The sequence below is a fragment of the Salarias fasciatus genome, chromosome 23 (genome assembly GCF_902148845.1).
Source record: "Salarias fasciatus chromosome 23, fSalaFa1.1, whole genome shotgun sequence".
Lineage (NCBI taxonomy): Eukaryota > Metazoa > Chordata > Actinopteri > Blenniiformes > Blenniidae > Salarias > Salarias fasciatus.
Genome location: NC_043766.1, coordinates 35,003,836 through 35,028,499, shown reverse-complemented (window position 1 = coordinate 35,028,499; position 24,664 = coordinate 35,003,836). Strand labels below are relative to the sequence as shown.

General features: G+C 46.5%; 2 protein-coding genes across 3 annotated transcripts in view; both read left to right on the top strand.

Annotated features, from left to right (window-relative positions):
* The window catches only part of LOC115382172 (NACHT, LRR and PYD domains-containing protein 3-like), an 80,001-nt gene that overhangs the window by 3,770 nt on the left and 51,567 nt on the right, over positions 1-24,664 (top strand). Inside the window, exons 3-11 of the mRNA XM_030083852.1 lie at positions 58-451; positions 6,362-6,464; positions 6,605-6,739; positions 7,402-7,480; positions 17,266-17,473; positions 19,617-19,813; positions 21,091-22,670; positions 22,751-22,924; positions 23,008-23,181. Of these exons, the coding sequence (XP_029939712.1) occupies positions 175-451; positions 6,362-6,464; positions 6,605-6,739; positions 7,402-7,480; positions 17,266-17,473; positions 19,617-19,813; positions 21,091-22,670; positions 22,751-22,924; positions 23,008-23,181 (2,927 nt within the window). The 5' untranslated portion in view covers positions 58-174. The remainder of the gene's footprint in view (positions 1-57; positions 452-6,361; positions 6,465-6,604; positions 6,740-7,401; positions 7,481-17,265; positions 17,474-19,616; positions 19,814-21,090; positions 22,671-22,750; positions 22,925-23,007; positions 23,182-24,664) is intronic.
* Positions 1-24,664, top strand: part of LOC115382236 (stonustoxin subunit alpha-like) — an 829,400-nt gene that overhangs the window by 797,569 nt on the left and 7,167 nt on the right. The window lies entirely within an intron of this gene.

Sequence of the window (24,664 nt, the reverse complement as noted above, 5' to 3'; positions counted from 1 at the left end):
AACAATAGCAAATTGGCATAGAGCTCATCAGTACACTTTTTTTTGTTTGTTTTTCAGAGTCCAACATCTCACCTGAATCAAACATGTCAGCTCCTCACCGTGGTCTTTCCAGGGACTCTATGAACACAGAGTGAAAGATCAGTGAGATAAGTCAGACTCGTCACGAGGTCAAAGATGAGCTCACCTCCAGAAGTCCTCCTGGGAATTCTGAAAGACTTGGAAGATAAAGACTTTAAAGATTTCAAGTGGTATTTGTGGCGAGATGGAGTTCTTGAAGGGTTCAAACCAATCCCAAAGAGTGACCTGCAGACATTGGACAGGGGGGACACAGTGGATAAGATTCTCAACACCTACAGTGATCGCACTCTTGAAGTCACTGAAATGGTTTTAGAGAAAATGCAGATGAAGAGTCTATGGGAGAAACACTGCAAAAACCTCTCAAAACCTGCAGGTAAGTCCTGGAAATTTTAAAACTTGATGGTGTTATCACATTACTGAACCTCTTCAGGAACACATATTTTGAGTTTCAGTCATCATACATACTGAAATGCCAAAGCTAAGATCTTCTAGTTTCTGCTGATGTGTGTAGAAACTGAATGAGTAAAACCTAACTTACCATATTTTTCGGGCTATAGGGCACACTAAAAATCCTTCAACTCTTTTCAAAACTGGCAGTGTGCCATATAATCTGGTGCACTTTATGTGGAACAGCACACCCGCTGTAATCAGGAGTCTTGCGGTGTGGGTGTGTACCGGTAAAAGGTAACACTGGGAGAGATGGCGCTTGTGCAACCATTGCAAGCTGCCAAAAAACTCCAAACAAAAAAAGGACTCCATGATGGCGCCTGTTGAGATAAAATGCTGAGTAAAAATATGTAATTAGTGCAGAAAAATTAGTCTACAGTAAAGTCTATTATATACATATATTGACATACCTATACACAAATACTCATTATATACATACATACATATATATACTCGCATATATAAATATATATATACACATACATATATAATAAGCACGAACTGTGAAATGTGCTGAATAAAGAAAAGTGAGAATGCTTAAGAGTGTTGTCCAGAGAAATAGAACCTATGCAGCACAATTCAATTCAGCTTTATTTATGAAGTGCCAATTACAACATGGTGGTTTCCAGACACTTTTACAGAGAAACCCAACAGATCCACATGAGCAGCATAAGCGGCTGTGGAAAGGAAAAACTCCCTTTTAACAGGAAGAAACCTTTGTAGAACCAGGCTCAGAGGAGGAGAACCCTGCAGAACCAGGCTCAGAGGAGGAGAACCCTGTAGAACCAGGCTCAGAGGTGGAGAACCCTGCAGAACCAGGCTCAGAGGAGGAGAACCCTGCAGAACCAGGCTCAGAGGAGGAGAACCCTGTAGAACCAGGCTCAGAGGGGGAGAACCCTGTAGAACCAGGCTCAGAGGAGGAGAACCCTGCTGAACCAGGCTCAGAGGTGGCGGATGTCTGCTGTCCCGGTTGGGGTGAGGGGACAGAAAGAGAAGGAGATAGGACAGACAGGTTCTTGTATCTACATACAGTTCATATATAAACACAGGGTACATAGGTTACAAGAGGAACAATCATCAATGGCATGTAGCAATACAATGAAATTACATTGAAACGAGAGAAGGAGCAGAACTGGGAGCCGGTTCCACATGGTAGGAGCCCGGGGTTCAGTAAACCTTACACCTGGGTCCGGGTTCCTCGACTAATCAGTGGAGCAGCTGTTTTGATTGATGCCCAATTACAATTGCACCCCTTGGATCCAGGCTGTCTCAATGGATCAGCTGATTGATGTTCTGTCTGCGATCCCTCAAGCACGGCTCCAGTCCACCTGAAAGACAGCCTCTTGGTCCAGGGTTCTGGTGTTCTGACTTTTTGGTCTCCCACAGTGGAAAGAGCGAGAGAGATGGAGAGATCATTTTATTTCCATTGAAGTGGACACAGGTTCACAGATTTATACAATAAATCCACGACTCATTTTCCCAACATCACCTTACAGAACAGTTACATAATAGTTGAGAGAGAGAGAGGGAAGGGGAGAGAGAGAGAGAGAGAGAGAGAGAGAGAGAGAGAGAGAGAGAGCAGGCACGACCCCTAAAGGCCTCCACACACTACAGGATGGTCGGCCGAGTTTTGCCCCGATCTTCTCCTCCCGATCGAAGCCGACAGGGTCTGATTGTCGGGAGTATGCAGATGAGTTCGGGTCCGATCTTCGTGCAGTGTGCAGTGTGTTCAGAGAGATTTTTTCCGGTCGGAGCCTCTCGGGAGGCGTCGGGAGGGGAGATTGTAGATAATGAACATGTTTAATATTTCCGATCGCAAATCCTGTAGTGTGTGGAGCTCCGAGAGGCGCCGATCAGCTCCGAGTAGAGCTGTCCACACCCTCGAAATAAAGCTTCCTGATTGGATGAACAGCTCCGTCTCACTCACAGCTGTCAGAGCTGGATGAATATATGTCTGTGAAATATATTCACTATATATGACAGTGAAACAGAAAAGCCAGAGCTCCTAAACTCAGCTGTACAGGAAGTGATGGTTAATCCTGTCACTGCTGGATGGACTGGATTTCCTCCATTCAGACCCAAACTCCGATCTAATATCTGCGTCTCCGCCAGTCCTGCAATAATCCCAATGTTTTAATTCATCTCCGTTATTAACCATCACGGAAGAATGGGGAAGAAAAAAAATATTAATAATAAAAGAAAAAAAAACTTTCCGCTGAGTCCGTGCCTTCAGAGAGCGGACTATAATGAAACTGATCTAATCAAAGCTCAACAAGTTTTTATTCTGGTGTAAACTATCAAATCATAAAGAATGATTTAAGATATTTGGTGATTTAAAAAAGTAGCTTTTATTTGGCACGGTCTGCTGATAACTTTATTCTACTGCTGCACTCGGGAGCGATCTGTCCTCTGTTGTCTTGTAGTGTGTGGTGTCTGAATCGGGGAAGATTGAAAAAATCCTTTAGTGTGTGGCGGGCTTTACTGTAAGCTTTATTGAATAGAAAGGTCTTCAGCCTGGTCTTAAAGCAGTGACTGAGTCAGCCTCCCTTACAGACACTGGGAGCTGGTTCCACATAACAGGAGCCTGATAGCTAAAGGCTCTACCTCCTGTTCTACTTTTAGAGAACCTAGGAACCTCCAGCAGACCAGCACTCTGAGAACAAAGCATTCTCCTGGGACAGTATGGGACTAATAGCTGTTTCAGATGTGATGGTTCCTGGTTGTTTAGAGCTTTATAGGTTAAAGCTATAGTGCGTAACTTTGTCTATGAACGTCCATTTTAGCCAAGCCACCACTAGTGGAGATGGCAAAATGCAGATTAAGCCCATCGGCTCCTCTAACATGTCGCAGGATTTTTTTCAATATATATAATTCTTGCTTTGTGTGTCGACCGGCAACATTCCCGCGCTGGCGAGCAGGAAATTATGTATTTTACATCACAACAAGAAGGGAGGGGGAGGACGGGAGGGTCTCATAGCAACAGGCAGGAGCTCAGCTCAGACAGAGGAGAAAAAAAAACAAACAAAAACAAAAAAAAACTCTCAGACAGTTGAACACCGGCAGCGTTAGCAGCTAGCAGCGTTAGCAGCGACACCCCACCCCCCCACCCCCCCGCCCCTCACCAAACTCTTTTCCTGTAGGAAACACTGTACTTTGTTTACTTTGTACTTTACACTTTGTTTTTCATCAAGAAGCTACTGGAGACCATTGATTTCCGCTGACGACCGCTGGGTCTTTTCATCCACTGACCTCTCAGTTACAAATTAGCAGGCTCCTTGTCTTCCGTTTGTAATAAGCTATTTGCGTTTCTGTGGCAAAAAAAAAAAAAAAAAAAGAAAAAGAAAACAATAATTACCTCTTCGGAAGAGTCCATCTTTTTTTCACCAGCTGTCCTTATTCACACAGAATAAAAACCGTTTCCAACGGTGATTCGCGCTGTGCAAACGCGAATCACCGTGGCAGATTAGGGGGAGAGAGGGCGTACGTCATGTGGAAGCGCCGGTGTCGTGCCACAAAGTGATTCCCTGCCATAAAGTGATTTCCGGTCTGCGGGCAGCTGAAAAGCACAGCTTCTGTGGCTCTGCAGCAGTCTTAATCGGGCTCAAACAAGTTTGTTTCTGATCATCCAACGATGTTTATTTGTGTTTGCGTTTGATAGCCTCCTGTACGTCCAGTTGCCTTATATCGCTGTTAAATACCGGTAAGCTAGTTGGCGATTTTAACCTGGCTTGTTGTTATGCTAATAAAGATGTGCCACGGAGATGACATGTTTTCTTTTCTTTTTTTTTTCTTTTTTTTTTTTTTGCACCAAAATTGCTAGATTGCTCAGAGTAATTTCATCCCAAGCAGTGCGTTGTATTATCCATTCAGAGTCTGGAGCAGGGGGGCGATACACTACAGCAAGCAGGACTGGCTTCTGTGTTTTCCAGCTGAAGTTCATGAGATTCAGAGGAAGACTTTCAAAGGTTTTATGCTTAATTTCAGTTCCAGGACTGATTAAAAGTTTAGAGTTCTAGATGGACGCTACTCCACCGCCTTGGCCAGATTCTCGGGGAATATGATAGTTGACGTGTGTATTTGGGGTTGCTTCATTTAAACTGAGATATCCATCCTTCCTTAGCCAGGTTTCAGTGAGGTTTAATAAATCTAAATTATGATCAGTTATTAAGTCGCCAATAAGCAGGATTTGGAGGAGAGGGATCAGATATTTAACAGTCCACATTTGACTATTGTGGGTTTTTGTTCTGCTGCAGATTTAGTTTTAATTTTGATGAGGTTTTTAAGATGAACTCCTCTCCTCTGGTGAACGTGCTGTCTGCTGGAGATAATAACAGATAGAGGGGTGTGGAGAGTGGGCGGGACTTACCTTCAGCCAATCAGCTGGACTGACAGCTGGAGATGTCTGGACTGCTGGATGTTCCCTGACAGGACGGAGTTTCCAGCCTGCTGGGATGTAATCCATCGTGACGGTAGAGAGCAGGGCGGTTCCAGAAGAGGTTGAAGTTGTCGATGAAGTGAAGGTTGTGAGCTGAGCAGGACTGTTGAAGCCAGGTGTTCAAGCTGAGGAGCCTGGAGAAGCGCTCAGCACCCCGGAAGAGCGTTGGCAGGGGGCCGCTGATGTAGATCATTTTTCCGGAGCTTTGCAGAAGACTGAAAAGGTCCTTAAAATCCTTTCTGGTGAGCTCGGAGTGTCGCCGCATCGTGTTGTTGGACCCGATGTGAACAATCACCCGGCGAACGGAGGAAGGGGGCGGACCGGAGGAGCTCTGGAAGTTTATCCAGGATGGTGGGGACGGTGGCGCCGGGAAAACACTGTGTGTTGGCGTTAAAGAAGCGAATATTCCGCACGATGCTGGCGCCGATGATGAGTGAAGACGGCGGGAAGAGAGGCCGAGGCGGGGGTGGGGCGGCGGAGCTGCGAGGCTGGGACCCAGCAGGATGGAGGACTGTAGCGGCGTCGGGCGGCGTGGTTTCCGGATTGTTATGATCCCGGCGGCGGGCCGTGGGCCCACCGGAGGGTGCGGTAGCAGCCGCAGCAGACCGCGGGCCTTCATCATCCGCCGTGTCATCGCCGTCGTGCTGCGTCAGGGCGAGGCAGCGGTTGGAGAGGGGGAGTGGAGGTGGGCCGAGGCTTGTGGCCTCGCACTACCACCTCAGCCGAGGAACGGTGCTCCGGTGTGGAGTGTGAAGGAGCGCAGGGTGCCGAGGCGGCGGCGGCCATTAATGAGGATATCACCATATTTTGGTCGATCGTCAACGTCCGAGCCTCTCCAGGAGGTCGTCCTTCTTCCTGAGCTCATTCCACAGCCGGCGGATGTCTTCTCTCAGGTCGGCAATGATCTTTTCCGCCTTAGCAGCTGGGCGGTACGGGCGAGGTTCGTGGAGCAACGGCGCGGCAAATCAACAGATCCAGAGGGTCAGGTCGCAGCACAAGCCAATCAGCAGCAGGCCAATCGTCATAAATCCGGAAATGTACACATTTCCTATGTCCTCCATGGACAGGGGTGCCAGGCATGTGACACCCCTCCACTTCTCCCGGGCATCCATCACAAATCCAGCAAGCCGAGTCCCGTCTGGACAGGCAGGATCCCCCCGTCTTTCAATAATTCCAAGAAGGAACTGCAAACTTTCCGAACCTCGGGACTTTCTTTCTTTCTCAGGACTTTCTTGTAGCAGTTCTCCACTATGTCGTAATCTCAGTAGAAATTTGTCTCTTCTCTCTGTTTTTTTCCTTTCACAAAGGCTTAATTCAACTAACGTAATTAATTAATTATTAGCCCATTATCAAAAAAAGACGTTAAAAGGAATGTGTGTGTATGTGTGTGTGTGTGTGTAGGTGTGTGCTCTGCTGTGGATCAGAGTGAGGACAGACAGGACAGAGTCTGTCCCTCTAAAAGGACACTCAGTGGAGAACATGAGAACCTGACCAAGGCTAAAAGGTGAGACCGTCATCATTTATTGTCCTCTTCTCTTCTTCACACCACTCTGTGTCTGAGCATGTGTGAGAGAGAGAGAGTTCAGGGGTTATCTTAGTTAAAAGTTGATTTCCTTGTTCAAATCTAAATTTGTTTTCTTGAAGGCAGCAGAAGAGAGCAGACTCTCCTGGATCTGGATCTGGATGCGGACCCAAACCTGGGCCTGAACCTGGTCCCAGCTGTGTGTCCATGAAGAGTGACCTGCCCCATGATACATCTGTAGATTCCAGAGGATCTCAGTAGGTTTACTGTCATTTCATCTGCTGTTGTGTATTTTCTGTCATTCTTCACTAAATGATTCATTGAACATGACACACATTATTGTCTCCTTCTCACTCCATCTGTCTTCATCATGATGAGCTCTACACACTGACATCAGACACATCAGGACATGACAGGTGAATTGATCAGAAGACAAACATTCAATCAGGACCAGTCAACAGGTTTGATCTTGATGAATCTTGTTAGGATGCAGAGATGACCAGTCAGATTATTCACTGGATTTTACTCAGCATTTCATTCCAAAGCAGTGACTGACTTTTCTGTCTGAGTCCTAAAATACTGCTAAAGTTCCTAACTATTAAAAATCCTCACAGCATTTTGACAAAGTTGTGACTCAGAGAATCATCAAAGTCCATCTGAAAGTCCCAGTTCTTCTCTTTCTTCTCCAATATTCCTTAATTTTTCCAGTCAGTCTGTTCCTGATGTTGTGTTTGTTTTCAGCTCTGACTCTGGGTTTCCATCCAGCAGTGTGTCCGTGAAGAGTGACCAGTCTATGGAACAACCCATTCTCTTTCAATCAGAACCCAGACCTGCTGATGAGGGCTGAGAATCAGAGTTTGTGTCAGGATTCATCATCACAGCTCACAGCAGCTTGAACAAAGTCAACATGTTTCTGCAGCGTCAGCCAGCAGAGCTCCCAGGTTCTCCATGGAGGCTCCACCCCTCAGCATCAAACACATCTGGACTCCATCTTTATGGTGAGAACAAGTCTCCATTCAGCACTTTACTGTTTTGTAACCTCTCCACGGGCCTGCAAGGATGTGACTCTGCACCTGGCCTGCTGAATGCTAGATCACTAGCCATTGATTCTGAACGATCTCTTCACGTCGTGGAAGTTGGATTTCATGTTGCCCACGGAGACATGGCTGCAAGTCGTTGAGTCGACCCCGTTCTCTGAACTTTTACCTCCTGACTGCTTCTATCTTAACTCACCCTGGACCACGGGTAGAAGTGGAGGACTGGCAGCCAGGTACAGATCCAGCTACACCTGTCGGCAGGCACCGGCAGATTCATTCTCCAGCTTTGAACTTCAGACATTTGTGATAAACTGATACTCCAGTCACGTGTGTGTTGGTGTATCACCCAGGACTTTACAGACTTTCAATCAGGCGTGTCCCTGAACTTTGATCATTTTTTGATTGTTGGAGATTTAAATATTCATGTCTGCTGTGAGTCCAGACCACTGGCCAAAGACTTTTTAAATTTGATCGACTCTTTTAACTTGACACAGTTGGTGTCTGGCTCCATGCACAGAGGGACACCCTGGACCTGGTGCTGTCCCTGGTCTTAATGTCAGGGTGACTGATATTTGTGAAACGCACATTTCGGATCACTCTGCGATACTATTTGTGGTGACGCTGTCTCAGTGTGTGGTCGCTCCGCGCTCCAGCTCGTCGGGTGCGCACAATCAATTCCCAGACAACCTCATCGTTTTCCAGCACTTTCAGTGAAATGTACCGTTTTGACCAGTAGAATTTCTCCTCGGACAAACTCCTTTCATATTTAATTAGCACTTGCACAAACGTTTTGAACGCAGTAGCTCCCTTTAGGCTAAAACACCATGCCCAATGCGCAACCCTGGTTAAATGAAGAGACGCACAAGCTCAGACGTGCGCTTAGGCGCGCTGAACGGCAGTGGAAGGACCGTCTCCAAATCTCCATGCAAATACTAAAGGACAGGCTCATGGAGCATCAGAAAGCAGTTAGAGCTGCAAAAAGCACTTTTCTGTCAAACCTGGTGTCCACAAATGTTCACAAACCCCAGTTGCTTTTCAACACGCTGAAATCTGTTGTAAACCTGTGTGATAAAATCATTCCTGCGCCCTCAGAAACCCTTTGTGAAAATTTCCTGTCATTTTTCACAAACAAAATTTCTGCTCTCAGATTGGCTTCTTCGTCTGTAGAGAACCCACTGGCTCCATCAGTTTGTCATTCCAGTTTTGACTGTTTTGAACCTGTGTCTCTAACTGAACTGACTAAAATAGTTAAGCAGTTGAAACCCTCTTCTTGTCCTCTGGACATCGTCCCAAGTCGCTTGTTTAAGGATGTTTTAATTGTAGTGGTCCATGCATTGTGCAAATAGTGAATATCTCTTTAATGTCTGGATGTTTTCCCTCTTCACTGAAACATGCTGTTATTCAGCCGCTCTTCAAAAAGATTAATCTTGATCCAGATGTGTTATGTGACTTTAGACCTATCTCAAAGCTGCCCTTTGTGTCTAATGTTTTGGAGAAAGTTGCCTATAACCAGCTGCAGACTTACTATGACTCAAACAAAATTGGGGAAAAGTTCCAATCAGGGTTCAAAATGTGACACAGCACTGAAACTGCCCTTTTAAAAGTTTTTAACGACCTTCCTTTAACTGTTGACGCAGGAAAATCTGCTGTCCTTTTGCTTTAGACTTGTCTGCTAACTTTGATACTGTAGATAACAGCATCCTCTTGTTGGGGTGTACGATTGGTAATTGGGAATAAATTACTAAAGTATTGATTACTGAGAGTAATAGATTACTTTAAGTAATTTAGTTACTTATCAATTTGAGTACATTTTGATTTACCAATTAATAATTGCAGGTAATTAACAGTGGATCACCAATAACAATCAATTACGGCGTAATAAACTGTTTTTAGTGAAGCACCAAGTAATTTAACCCAACATCAATTATTATTAATCAGAATAAACATTTATTCGTAAAAAAAGTGTCAAATAATCAGATATTTGGGAATGGAGTAGACCACAGAGTGATTTAACCATCAAATTATTGGTTAACAAGGTGTTATTAATTAATCAATCATGCCACAAATTACCAATTACTGGAAATGGGTAAACTACAGAAAATGAGCTGAGGGAAGTTGTGAATTATTCATTAAATAAACCTGTGGGTTATTTAATTGATAATTCCGGGGCACCACCTCGTCAGAGGAACATTCATTACCAATTTTCAGTCTCAAAGATGGAAAGATAATTTAAGCTGGATGTTAATCTTTGGATAAACAACAGTTAAATTATCAGAGAAGGTGTGAGATCGAGCTCAGGCTGATACAACCATCAACATTTGTCACAAAACACACAAGATGAATGAATCGTCCAGTTCAGTCAATGAGCATTTATTAACAATGTCTATTACTAATTAACACATTTAATTAACACAAACAGAACATTCAAAACTTGCAAGTTTTGTGTGTGTGTGTGTGTGTGTGTGTGTGTGTGTGTGTGTGTGTGTGTGTGCGCGCACGCGCGTGTCTGGAGACGCACGAGGAGGGGCGTTAACCCGTTTGGAGCGTGGCTCGGTGGGGCTGGCTCTGGTACCGTGTACGGTGTGTTTGAGTGGGGTGTGAATCGGGCTCGGTCCGCTCTGTCCAGTGACGGAAAACGGAGGAGAGCTGAGCCGTGGCTCTGCAGGAGGAGCGGAGCTGTAGCAGCGGCGTGGTCCTGCTGCCTGGTGTCTCGGTCCGTTCCAGGGACAGCTCCTGCCGTTCTGCTCCACTGGGGGAAGGTTCACCGGTGAAGGAAAGATGGTCCCAAAGAGTCCTGGCCAGCGGGTCAGTTCGGTACCGGGTTTAGTCCGTGGGAGAGATGCGCTGCGCACGTCCTTCCAAGACAGAAACTTTTTTTTTAACTGAAGATGGCCTCTCTGGTGACGTCTATTTGGCTGGCAGGCGGAGCTCCCACCCCCAGGGTCTGCTTGGCCAATCAGACGGTGATCTGGGTCCTCCCGCCCCTGCTCTGGGAAGGGCCTCTCAAGGGCCCTCGTGAGGTGGGACGGTAGTATTGCACCATTATCTGGTTTTCCTCCCGTGCAGAGGTGAGGATCAGACGCCATAGTTCTTCGTTCTGAGATGCCTCATGGTGAAGGAGGGCAGCCATTTGGATGTTCGCACCATGAAATGGCTGCCACCCGATGGGGGAGGGAAGGGCTCCCTTTGTTCACCAGGTCAGGCTTGCTGCCGCATGGCCACAGCAGGGGGTTCCTTTGTTCTCCTCTCTGAGGAGCATGTAGTACTCACATGAAGCATGACTCCTAGTCCTGTTGGATTAAATATTCCTTGGTGGAATATTTCCATTGAACAGTCCCCAGCACTCTTGTCCCGCCTGAAGACACATGTAGGCATCAAGGGTTCAGCACTAAATTGGTTTCAATCCTATCTGTCTGATCAAAGCTTCTCTGTAAATCTGGGACAATACTCATCATCTGTGTTTCCCCTGAATTATGGCGTTCCACAGGGTTCAATACGAGCACATGTCCTGTTCGCTCTGTATATGCTCCCCTTGGGTTCTATCTTTAAAAAAGCATAAAGTCTGCTTTCACTGTTTTGCAGACGACATCCAGGTCTATTTGTCTGTTACGGCCTGTGACTGTCAGTCTGCAATAAAAACTCTGCAGGACTGTCTCAGTGATGTCCAGGCATGGATGAGTGCAAATTTTCTGAACCGAAACAAAGATAAAACTGAGATTTTGGTGTTCGGTCCAGATAACCCCCTGCAAGAACATGACAGTGTTATTGGTCCTCTGTCCTCCTTCTGCCGTCCTTTTGTGAAAAACTTGGGGGTGATGGTCGACCCTTTGTTTAAAATTGACAAACACATCAGCTCTATCATCAAGACCAGCTTGTTGCATTTGGGGACTCTGGCCAAAATTAAATCTTATCTTCCTCTGGCTGATTTTGAAAGAGTGATCCATGCATTAGTAACTTCTCGTTTGGACTATTGTAATGCGTTTTATGTTGGGCTGGACCAGGACTGCAGCGCCTGCAAAGCGTGCAAAAGGCTGCAGCCCATCTTCTGACTAAAGCAAAGAAGCGGGAGCACATCACCCCTGTGCTGTGCTCTTTACATTGGCTGCCTATCCGCTTTCGAGTGGAATTTTAAATTTTACTGATCACTTTTAAGTGTTTGCACTCCTTGGACCCTTCATACCTGAGTGATATGCTGCAGCCCAACACGCCGACCTGAGGTCAGCTGACCAGCTCCAGCTGGTTGTCCCTAAAGTCAGGCTAAAAACCAGAGGTGACAGAGCCTTCTCAGTAGCTGCGCCCACCCTCTGGAACAGCCTCCCCCTGGATGTCAAGTCCTCTCGTTCTATAGGACAGTTCAAGTCCAGATTGAAAACACACCTTTTCTCGCAGGCTTTTAACACTAGCTAAACTGGAGTATATCTTGGTGTCTTATTTGTCTTATTTGTGTTTTCTAAATATGTTTAGGTGGGCCTTTTTTATTTTCATTTATTTATTCTATCTCTTTCTTTTTTACTTTTGTATTTCTGTAAAGCACTTTGGCCAACCAAAGTTGTATTTTTGAATGTGTTATACAAATACAATTGAATTGAATTGAATTGAATAAGACGACTGATTATAAGACCGAGTTTTCAAATATCATTTTGTGAAAGTAAAACTATGTTGAAGAAAAAAAAGTTACTCATTAAACAAGTCTTTATTGTACAATTATTCTAGGAAAACTCACAACAGAGAAAATGTTTCATGTGATTTAAGTCAAGAAATATTAAAGCAGTATTAATAAAAAACTATATTCTCTTTCTCAAAATCTGAGGCTATGACTCAGTGAATAAGCAACAAATAAGAACCTCAAAGGTTCAATAACTGCATTAACGATGTAAATAACTTTATAACCATCAAAGTCAAGTTCTATTCAACTTCATGAACGTTAATAATTCAGTCTAATATATCTGGGCCATTTGGTGGTTGTTTGTTGACTCTGTTGCGTTGATTAGTATCAGTTTAAAGTTGGCATCAAAACTTCACCTCTGCTGTTTGCTCACTTGTCTGGCGTTCCCCCGACCTGCCACCTTAAAGTGGTGGGGGAGTTTGAGTGCCCACGTGATCCCAGGAGCTATGTTGTCCGGGGCTTTATGCCCCTGGTAGGGTCTCCCATGACAAACAGGTCCTGGGTGATGGGCCAGACCAAGGGCAGGTCAACAGCCCTTATGAATATATTACAATTGAGGTCCGTGACGTCACCCGTTATGGCGCAGCTGGGGCCCCACCCTGGAGCCAGGCCTGGGGTTGGGGCGCGCAAGCGAGCGCCTGGTGGCCGGACCTTTGCCCACGGGGCCTGGCCGGGCTCAGCCCAAAGGGGCGACGTGGGCCAACCCTCCGGTGGACCCACCACCCGCCGAGGGAATCGTAGGGGCCGGGTACAATGTAGATTGGGTGGCAGCCGACGGCAGGGTGCCCGGCGACCCGATCCTTAGACACAGAGACTGGCTCTAGGGACATGGAATGTCACCTCGTTGGGGGGGAAGGAGCCCGAGCTTGTAAGGGAGGTTGAGAGATACCGGCTACATATAGTCGGGCTCACCTCCACACATAGCCTGGGCTCTGGAACCCAACCGCTCGAGAAGGGCTGGACTCTCCACTTCTCTGGCGTTGCCTGCAGTGAGAGGCGGCGGTCTGGTGTGGGTTTGCTTATAGCCCCGCAGCTCAGCCGCCATGTATTGGAGTTCACCTCAGTGAACGAGAGGGTCGCATCCCTGCGCCTTCGGGTCGGGGATAGGTGCCTCACTGTTGTTTCGGCTAAAGGCCCGTCCATGCTTCACATGTACGCGTTTCCGCGTCCGCTTTGGAAGGTCCGCGCACCACCGTTGCGGACGCGCTTTCTCCCATGCTACATTTTGAGCTCAGCTGTGCGCGTCTCATGCAGGCGCGGTGATCCACGCAGCCTCGACAAGCTTTTCTGGCTCTACAGACTGTTAATCTGCTCCTTTATTACGGATTATTTAGAGAAAATTAAGCACATACATTGTCAGTACATTATCTTTAAGTATTAAAGTTTATTTAGCCTTTTTTTTCTGTTTCTGAATCGCGGGGGCGGCACCGGAGCGATTAGTTACTTTTTCACTTCTGTCTGCAGACCTTCTCCTCCTCCAGACAGTCTCTCTCTCTTTCCACGAGTTTTTCACTCTTTCCGTGTCTTTAAGTGGAGCCATCAGGCTGGAGCTCCGTCTACTTTCACTTTTACCGTCATGTTTTGTTTGCTATAGCGCTCTGGCGCAGGCGCACACTTCCGCGACCTGCGCGCAATGCGCAACGCGGTCTCAAAATCTGGCTGCTGCGCGGACGTCCGCGGATCAGTCCGCGCGGACCCGAGCGGACAGGAATTCATGACGATTTTTACGTCATGCGGACCAACGTGCAACGCACACCCACGCGGACATGTGAAGCATGGACGGGCCTTTATGGGCTGAACAGCAGTGCAGAGTACCTGGCCTTCTTGGAGTCCCTGGGAGGGGTGCTAGACAGTGCTCCGACTGGGGACTCCATTGTTCTACTGGGGGACTTCAACGCCCACGTGGGCGGCGACAGTGAGACCTGGAAGGGGGTGATTGGATCGCATGGGCTCTCTGATCTGAACCCGAGTGGTGTTCTGTTATTGGACTTCTGTGCTAGTCACAGTTTGTCCATAACAAACACCATGTTCGAGCACAGGGGTGTCCATAAGTGCACTTGGCACCAGGATACCCTAGGTCGGAGGTCGATGATCGACTTTGTTGTAGTGTCATCTGACCTCCGGCCGCATGTCTTGGACACTCGGGTGAAGAGAGGGGCAGAGCTGTCGACTGATCACCACCTGGTGCTGAGTTGAATTCGCTGGCAGAGGAGGAAACCCGACAGACTTGGCAGACCCAAACATATTGTGAGGGTCTGTTGGGAACGTATGGTGGAACCCTCTGTCAGCATGGTTTTCAACTCCCACCTCCGGGAGAGCTTCTCTCATGTCCTGAGGGAGGTTGGAGACATTGAGTCCGAGTGGACCATATTCTCCACCTCCATTGTCGAAGCAGCTGCTCGGAGCTGTGGTCGTAAGGTCTCCGGTGCCTGTCGTGGCGGCAACCCCCGAACCCGGTGGTGGACACCGGAAGTGAGGGCTGCTATCAAGCTGAAGAAAGAGTCCTATCAAGCCTTGTTGGCTCATGGGACTCCAGAAGCAGCTGACAGGTACCGGCAGGCCAAGCGAACTGCAGCCCGAGTGGTTGTGGAGGCAAAAACTCGGGTCTGGGAGGAGTTCGGGGAGGCCATGGAGGAAGACTATCGGTCGGCCTCGAAGAAATTCTGGCAAACCGTCCGGCGCCTCAGGAGGGGAAAGCAGGTCTCCGCCAACACTGTTTATATTGGAGGTGGGGAGCTGCTGACCTCAACTGGGGATATTGTTGGACGGTGGAAGGAATACTTTGAGGACCTCCTCAATCCCGTCGCCACATCTTCCGTGGAGGAAGCAGAGGCTGAGGTCTCAGAGGTGGACTTGTCCATCACCCAAGCTGAAGTCACCGAGGTGGTCGGTAAGCTCCTCGGTGGCAAGGCACCGGGGGTGGACGAGATTCGCCCTGAGTACCTCAAGTCTCTGGATGTGCAGGGACTGTCTTGGTTGACACGTCTCTGCAACATCGCGTGGCGGTCGGGGACGGTGCCTCTGGACTGGCAGACCGGGGTGGTGGTCCCCCTGTTTAAAAAGGGGGACCGGAGGGTGTGCTCCAACTATAGGGAGATCACACTCCTCAGCCTCCCTGGGAAAGTCTATTCCAGGGTGCTGGAGAGGAGGATCCGACTGATAGTCGAACCTCGGATTCAGGAGGAGCAATGCGGTTTTCGTCCTGGTCGTGGAACAGTGGACCAGCTCTATACCCTCCATAGGGTGCTCGAGGGCTCGTGGGAGTTTGCCCAACAAGTTCACATGTGTTTTGTGGACTTGGAGAAGGCGTTCGACCGCGTCCCTCATGGTGTCTTGTGGGGGGTGCTCCGGGAATACGGAGTCCGAGGCCCCCTGTTAAGGGCTGTCCGTTCTCTGTATGACTGCAGTAGGAGTCTGGTCCGCATTGCCGGCAGTAAGTCGGACCTGTTCCCGGTGTGCTGTTCATAATCTTCATGGACAGAATATCTTGGTGCAGCCAGGGGCCGGAGGGGGTCCGGTTCGGGAACCACAGGATTTCATCTCTGCTTTTTGCAGATGATGTTGTCCTGTTGGCTTCATCGAACCCAGACCAGCATGCACTGGGGCGGTTCACAGCCGAGTGTGAAGCGACAGGAATGAGGATCAGCACCTCCAAATCCGAGGCCATGGTCCTCGACCGGAACAAGGTGGCTTGCCCTCTCCAGGTAGGTGGAGAGACCCTAGCCCAGGTGGAGGAGTTTAAGTATCTTGGGGATTTGTTCACGAATGAGGGACGGATGGAGCGTGAGATTGACAGGCGGATCGGTGCAGCGTCTGCAGTGATGCGGTCGTTGTATCGGTCCGTCGTGGTGAAGAAGGAGCTGAGCCGAAAGGCGAAGCTCTCGATTTACCGGTCAATCTACGTTCCCACCCTCACCTATGGTCATGAGCTTTGGGTCATGACCGAAAGGACAAGATCCCGGATACAAGCGGCTGAAATGAGCTTCCTCCGTAGGGTGGCTGGGCGCTCCCTTAGAGATAGGGTGAGGAGCTCAGTCACCAGGGAGGAGCTCGGAGTAGAGCTGCTACTCCTCCACATCGAGAGGAGCCAGCTGAGGTGGCTCGGGCATCTGTTCAGGATGCCTCCTGGACGCCTCCCTGGGGAGGTTTTCCGGGCATGTCCCACCGGGAGGAGACCCCGGGGAAGACCCAGGACACGCTGGAGAGACTATGTCTCTCGGCTGGCCTGGGAACGCCTTGGGATTCTCCCGGAAGAGCTGGAGGAAGTGTCTGGGGACAGGGAAGTCTGGGCATCCCTGCTGAGACTGCTGCCCCCGCGACCCGGCCCCGGATAAGCAGTTGAAGATGGATGGATGGATAAGAACCTCAAAGGTTCCATAACTGCATTAACGATGTAAATAACTTTATAACCATCAAAGTCAAGTTCTATTCAACTTCATGAACATTAATAATTCAGTCTAATATATCTGGGCCACTTGGTGGTTGTTTGTTGACTGATTAGTATCAGTTTAAAGTTGGCATCAAAACTTCACCTCTGCTGTTTGCTCACTTGTCTGGCGTTCCAGCTAATTTGTTTCAGATGGTCATGGTCCTCCATTTTTCATAAGATCACTGTGACCACAGACAATATGACTGTGACGCTTCATTCGCTTTCTGGTTACCGGTACTTTGGCTCCATCTAGCGGCGCGGATGTGTAACAATAGTCTTCGATTACAGTACGACCCCATTTGGGAGAATACAATTTCTGGAAAAAAATATCGCCTTATATTCAGGCCAATACGGTACTTTGTTTTGCTCTGAGCTTTATTTCTACTTTTGAAGCTTCCTCAACTTTTCTTATGATTGGCTCTATGTCTGAACTCTCTCCATATATCTGGGCAAAGTGCTTTACATGAGCAGAAATGCTAGCTTTAGTGATAATGGTAGTGGTAACACTAGCAATATTGATAGTGTTCTTGATAACAGCAATAAATACCACAGTGTTAACTGCAGTCATAAGAATAGTGAATTTCCTCTCACATCTGAATGTGTTTTCACAGTTTCAGCTGAAAGTCAACCCCAGATGTTTCTCTGTTCCAGATGCTGGAGGACAACATGGTGACTTTCATGAAGGAGGAGCTGAAGAAGATGAAGAAGCTCCTGAGTCCAGATTACCCAGCAAGCTCAGAGAGTGAGAGGGAGGATGAGGGTGAAGAGCAGAGGAGCAGCAGAGAGTCATTTCTGAGGATGACACTGAACTTCCTGAGGAGGATGAAGCAGGAGGAGCTGGCTCAGTGTCTGTGGAGCAGTAAGAGGATTTGATCTCATCAAACACTGAAATGTTCATTGAAATGTTTTCAGCTCCAGAACAAAGCAGGCAGATACTAAAGTATCTGTGAACTTATACAGTGCATGCACATTATCTTAGAGGTAATGTGGATGCACCAAGTTCATGCTCGGGAAGTGAAAGAAGTGTAAATTTTCAATGAAATGAAAGGATTTATTTGTCATTGCAACAAGTTACAGAAGTTACAAGTTACAACGAAATGAATGGGATTTAAAGACATCCAGGCAACCACTTATTTAGGCGCTCTGTCTTGAAAATGAAAAGAGTTAAAGAAACTCAGACAGAAGTTTTGGGGAGGGGGGGAAGGGGTGGTGGTAAAAAAAGGATACATCAATTCAGATCGCGGTTCCAAAGGGAGTTGTGATTAAAAGTGAGAAACCAAAAAAAAAAAAAAAGGCAAGCCAGCGCACAACCATAGCAAAAAACACATAAGACACATTGCTATCAAACTAATGGGTCAGTGGTCGCAGCCATCTTCGGCGCAACACGCCATCACCACTAGTCGTCAGCAGAAAGGGGGGGGGGGGGGGGGGGGGGAGATGTGTGCATGTGTGTGTGCTCTATCAGTGTGGTTGGTCTATCCTCTCTGTGCTCCAGCTGGTGACCTTCGTTGCCACGGGAATGTCCTCCAACGAAGCAGTCCAGAAAGGGAGGGAAGTGTTCGGGGAGGAGTCAGTTGTGGGAGACAGAGAGCGACCTCGTGTTCTCATCTTCTTCCGGGAGATTGTTTGAATTCCAAGGGGCGCCAGATGCAGTCAAAAGGTTTCTTGATATCTTGTTTTGGTCGGAAGGAGCCATGGTGACCTTCCAGTTTTGGCTGGTTCTCAACTGTCTTTTCAGACAGCAGCTGAGTTTAACCCCCTCGTGATGAAATCCATCTTGCGTCTCAGTTCGTCCAACAACCCAGCGAAATTGTCCATCTTTCGAAAGAGTTCGCACATTCGGTCAGTCTCAGCTTTTGCCGGTTGATTTGAAAAGAACGTCCCCTTGGACGTCTTTTGTGGTGGCGGTCTTCTTAATCCTCCAGAGGATTGAGTAGAGCATGTGAGGTGCAGATGCTTCCTCTTGTGTGCAAATCTGAGGTGTGGAATGTTCTCCAGAAAGATGAAACAAGCAGACATGTACAAACAGTGAAAACAAGTATGAATGAGTAACAGAGAATTTCCAGGACAACTTTCTTTATGAGATCAGAGGCTGTTTGGTCTCCACTGAGGAGCTGGAAGGATCTGATGATGGAGACACATCTCCACTTACCCCCAAATTCCACATCTTCTGTCTGCGGTCCGATCAGGTCCGTTCTGCTCCGCTGCGCTCCACTCCGTATTCTCAAAACCCACAGCGCCCGCATTGCTCCACTGCGCCTCTGTTCCGCCTGGCCGGAGAAGCAGAGAAGCGCATGCGCGAGGAGCACGTTCAGGCCATTCAGAATAAAATGCATACAAGGTCCTGGACATGTATTTTGTAGAAAACACGAAATTTATGGACAACAGCCTACAAATGGGCCATATATGCAGCTGCGTAAACATTCAGAAATGTTCAACTATAGCTTGATTACAGGCAAAATAGAAGTTTGTCAGATAAAACTTGAAAGTGTGTTTTAGTCTTTGTTTGCCCGCTTTTGAAAGTGTATATTTTAATCAGTATGGTATGTCTATTCGTGATATATTTGAAAATTAATGTGAGGACAAATAAAACGTCTTGAAACAGTTTAAAGTTTTTAATAAGACAAAATGATTTTATTTTGTATAAAGCCGGAGGTTGTTGGAGTTCTCTTTCCTGTTTGGTGCATCTGAACTGTGGAAATTAAAGCGTACGGAGACCTGGACGGACCGGACCGGAGAGAAAAACAGACCTTGGCTCTATTTTGGGCTGACGGAGCGGAGCGGGGCGGACCCAGACGGAGCCGAACGCAGGCTGTGGAATCAGCTACAGTCATTAAAATAGCAACGTATTTGCTGTGGGGGTCAGACTGGAGCGCAGCAGAGTGGAGCTCAGACGGATTATGTGGAATTTGGGGGTAACACACCATTATCTTCACAATCAATGTCTAATCCACTCAACTCATTCAGGATTGTTTTTTTTTTCTTTTTGGGAACTTCTGCAGGAGTCTGCCAAAAGAAGCTGAAATGTGGTCTGGAAAAGAGGTTCCAGTGTGTGTTTGAGGGGATCCTCAGACAAGGAGTGTCCACCCTCCTGAACCAGATCTACACAGAGCTCCACATCACAGATGAAGGGACTGCAGGGATCAATCAGGAACATGAGGTCAGACAGATTGAAACAGAATCCAGGACAGCAGACAGAGTACACTTTAACAAATGATTCATGGGGTTAGTTAGTTGAGCTTAAAATCATGAGCTTTTTCGGCATAAAAGAATAAAGTTGTTACATGGACTTATTATAACAAGGTGGTAATTTGTTTTAAGAGGTTAGTCCGACTGAAAATATTGAGTTAGCTCGTTGAGCTTAAAATCAAGAGCTTTGTCAACATAACATTCTAAATTTGATACATGGACTTATTGTAACAAAATGGTGACTATTTTAAGAAGTTGGTCCAGCTTGAAATCGGAAACTGTGTCAACTTAAATATGTATGTATATTTTCAACAAAACCTGTCAAATTCAAACTGAAAAAACTTCATTTGTCCCCAAGGGCAATTCAAAGGCCAGACCTGAAATCAGCTACACCTCATTCATTGTCTGAGCTGAATCAGGGACTGAAATTTTGCTGTATATTGAGTTTTCCCATCGGTTTGCCCAAATCTCAGATGGCAACTGGCAGATAACAAATAACTGAAAAACATAAATGTAAAAAATAAACTTTAAATAAGTAAGACAAAACAAACAAAAGTGTTCCTAAATATTTTAGGGCTGAGTGTAAGTAAGATGACCGCACGGTGGTGCAGTGGTTAGTATTCATGCCTCACAGCAAGAAGGTCCTGGGTTCAAATGCTGGCTAGGGCTCGGGGCCTTTCTGTGTGGAGTTTGCATGTTCTCCCCTTGTGCGCGTGGGTTCTCTCCGGGTACTCCAGCTTCCTCCCACGGTCCAAAAACATGCATGTCAGGTTAATTGGTCACCCTAAATTGCCCCTAGGTATGAATGTGTGTGTGAATGGTTGTATGTCTGTATATATATATGTGGCAGACTGGTGAACTGTCCAGGGTGACCTTGCCTTCGCCCACAGCAGCTGGGATTGGCTCCAGCCACCCGTGACCCCGAAAGGGGGAAGCGGAAGAAAATGAATGAGTTCATGTAAGATTTTCAAACCATGTTTTAAGGTGAGGTAACCTCACCTCTTTCATACATTGCTTCACCTTAATTTTACATAAACCATTTCACTGAAATTAAGTTGCTTCACCTTAATTTTGACATTGACCAGTTTATTAAAATTATGTTACTTCACCCTAATTAACTGTTTGCAGGTTGAAGTAAATTATGTTGGTTGTCCTTAAATAACTGAGTTTCGACCATTGAAAAGTTCTGTGGGATTTATTGAAAGGTTTTAGTTGGAATTTCTTAAAAAGGTTGATGCAAATTGTTACCTTAATTGAATTAAGCTGAGCTGTTACTTTATTTCTTAGAGTGTAGAAACAAGCATCAGACCACGAGACATCTTTAAAGCCCCACCTGGAAGATCTCAACCAATCAGAACGGTGCTGACAAAGGGAGTAGCTGGCATTGGGAAAACAGTCCTGACACAGAAGTTCACTCTGGACTGGGCTGAAGACAAAGACAACCAGGACATCCACTTCATATTTCCATTCACCTTCAGAGAGCTGAATGTAGTGAAGGAGAGGAAGTTCAGCTTGGTGGGACTTGTTCATCACTTCTTCAATGAAGCCAAAAAGGCAGGAATCTGCAGCTTTGAAGAATTCCAGGTGATCTTCATCTTTGATGGTCTGGATGAGTGTCGACTCCCTCTGAAGTTTCGTCGAGCTGAGATCCTGACTGATGTAACAGAGTCCACCTCAGTGGATGTTCTGCTGATAAACCTCATCAGGGGGAAACTGCTTCCCTCTGCTCGCCTCTGGATCACCACACGACCTGCAGCAGCCAATCAGATCCCTGTTGACTGTGTGGACATGGTGACAGAGGTCCGAGGGTTCACCGACCCCCAGAAGGAGGAGTACTTCAGGAGGAGGTTCAGAAACCAAGAGCAGGCCAGCAGGATCATCTCCCACATCAAGAAATCACGAAGCCTCCGCATCATGTGCCACATCCCGGTCTTCTGCTGGATCACTGCTACAGTTCTGGAGAAGCAGAGCAGAGAGGGAGGAGAGCTGCCCAAGACCCTGACTCAGATGTACATCCGCCACCTGGTGGTCCAGGTTGAAATGAACAAGATCGAGTATGATGAAGACCTTGACGCAGATGAAACCTGGAGTCCAGAGAGCAGGGAGATGATAGAGTCTCTGGGAAAACTGGCTTTTGAGGAGCTGCAGAAAGGAAACCTGATCTTCTATGAACCCGACCTGACAGAGTGTGGCATCGATCTCAGAGCAGCCTCAGTGTACTCAGGAATGTTCACACAGATCTTTAAAAAGGAGAAAGGCCACCAGAAGTCTTTGTTCTGCTTTATCCATCTGAGCCTTCAGGAGTTTCTGGCTGCTCTTCATGTCCATCAGACCTTCATCAACTCTGGAATCAACCTGCTGGAAGAGAAACAAACAACCATTCAACAATCTCCACAACAGCCTCAGCTCCACCATCTCCATCAGAGAGCAGTGGACGAGGCCTTGAAGAGTCCAAATGGACACCTGGACTTGTTCCTCCGCTTCCTCCTGGGTCTTTCACTGGAGACCAATCAGAGTCTCCTTCGAGGTCTGCTGACACAGACTGGAAGTAGCTCACAGGCCAATCAGGAAACAGTCCAGTACATCAAGAAGAAGCTGAGTGAGAGTCTGTCTGCAGAGAGAAGCATCAATCTGTTCCACTGTCTGAATGAACTGAATGATGGTTCTCTGGTGGAGCAGATCCAACGGTACCTGAGATCAGGACATCTCGACACAGATGAACTGTCTCCTGCTGAGTGGTCAGCTCTGGTCTTCGTCTTACTGTCATCAGAAAAAGATCTGAAGGAGTTTGACCTGAAGAAATACTCTGCTTCAGAGGAGGCTCTTCTGAACCTGCTGCCAGTGGTCAAAGCCTCCAACAAAGCTCTGTACGTACCTCATGAACTAATATGGAGAACTGAGTCAATGACAAATATTTAGCTAGTTTTCTTTATTGCTTCTTCTTCAGGTTGAGCGGCTGTGGTCTGTCAGAGAGAAGCTGTGGAGCTCTGTCCTCAGTTCTCAGCTCTCAGTCCTCCAGTCTGACACATCTGGACCTGAGTAACAACGAGCTGCAGGATTCAGGAGTGAAGCTTCTGTCTCTTGGACTGGAGAGTCCTCACTGTAAACTGGAAGCTCTCAGGTCAGGATCCAGCTGCTGCTTCATCATGTGGAGGATCTTCCTTCTTCCTTGTTGACTTGATGCAGCCATGTTTGTGTCTCCAGTCTGTCAGGGTGTCTGGTCTCAGAGGAAGGCTGTGCTTCTCTGGTCTCAGCTGTGAGATCCAAGTCCTCCCATCTAACAGAGCTGGACCTGAGCTACAACCATCCAGGAGACTCAGGAGTGAAGGAACTGTCAGCGGCAGTGGAGGATCCACACTGCTCACTGGAGACTCTCAGGTATGAACTCACAACAGGAGTTCCTCATGGAGACTGAGATGTTCTTCACAATGCCTCCACTTCTCATGAACTTTCAATCAAATATCTTGTTTTGTCACTCAAACTGAAGCTATGTTTACAATGACCGCTATGTTTACAAAGAGTGCATTATCTTCCTTTGTTTTTTGAAAAACTCATATTTGAGACAATGTTACATCGAAACCTCGTTTTGACCTATTAAATGCACCCAAACCTACATCAAGGTTTGCTATGAGAAGCACAAGGCTATGTTAACCAATCAGAATCCTGGAAAAATACACAAGACAGAACACCACTGACTAAATGACAAAAAAAACCGGTAACGCTTCCTTTTACAGTACGGTAATTACCATGTATTAACGTGGTAATTGCAGGGTAAGTACCATGTAATAAGGAGAAGTTATTGTAAAATTACCATGTAATTACAGGGTAACTATGTTTCTAATTACCTAGTACTTTTAGAGTAATTACTAAACCAATTCTAGGCAAATACCAAGTAACTACCTGGTCGTAAGTATTAATTACTGGGTAATTATAATGTATATAGCAACTATGTCGGTAATTGCCAAGTACTTACTAAGTAATTGCTAAGTAATTACCATGTAATCATTGGGAAATGTAGACTTTTTACTAGGTATTACTAGGTACTGCTAGGTGTGTACGCTATGTATTTCCCTATTAGTTAAGTGTTTTTTACTACTTACCTGGTAACTTCTTAGTATTTCTCAGTAACTACAACATTTACCTGGTAATTACGGTTGAACTGTAGACTACTGCAAAAGGAAGTGAGGCCTGTTTCCACACTATTACCTGGTAACTACTTATTCGTTACCCAGGAACTGCAAAAATACCTACCTGGAAATTACATAGTTATTAAAGTGGATTTGTACTGTAAAAGGAAGTGAGGTCTGTTTCCATGTTATTACATGGTAATTGCTTATTTGTTACCTAGTAAATAGAAAAATATCTACCTGGAAATTACATAGTTATTAAAGTGGATTTGGACTGTAAAAGGAAGTGAGGTCCGTTTCCATGTTATTACATGGTAATTACTCATTTATTACCCAGTAAATAGAAAAATATTTACCTGGAAATTACATAGTTATTAAAGTGGATTTGTACTGTAAAAGGAAGTGAGGTCTGTTTCCATGTTATTACCTGGTAATTACTCAGTATTTAGCCTGTTACTCTGAAACTTTCACATACCCCACACACTTGCACCAAAAATGCAGCAAACCCCATCAGTGTCTGTGATACAGTCTCTGAACAGCACACTGTATCTGTCAGGAGATCAGAGTTTCCATCAAAACCACCATCACCAGCCGTCAGATTACATTAAGATGAACGCATTATTATTACACTTCCTCACTCCAAACACCTCACTGTGACAGACATGCAAAAACAAGAGAGCTGCCAAAGATAAACGTTTTAATCAAATGGAGTTCAACTTCTTATAAAACAATTT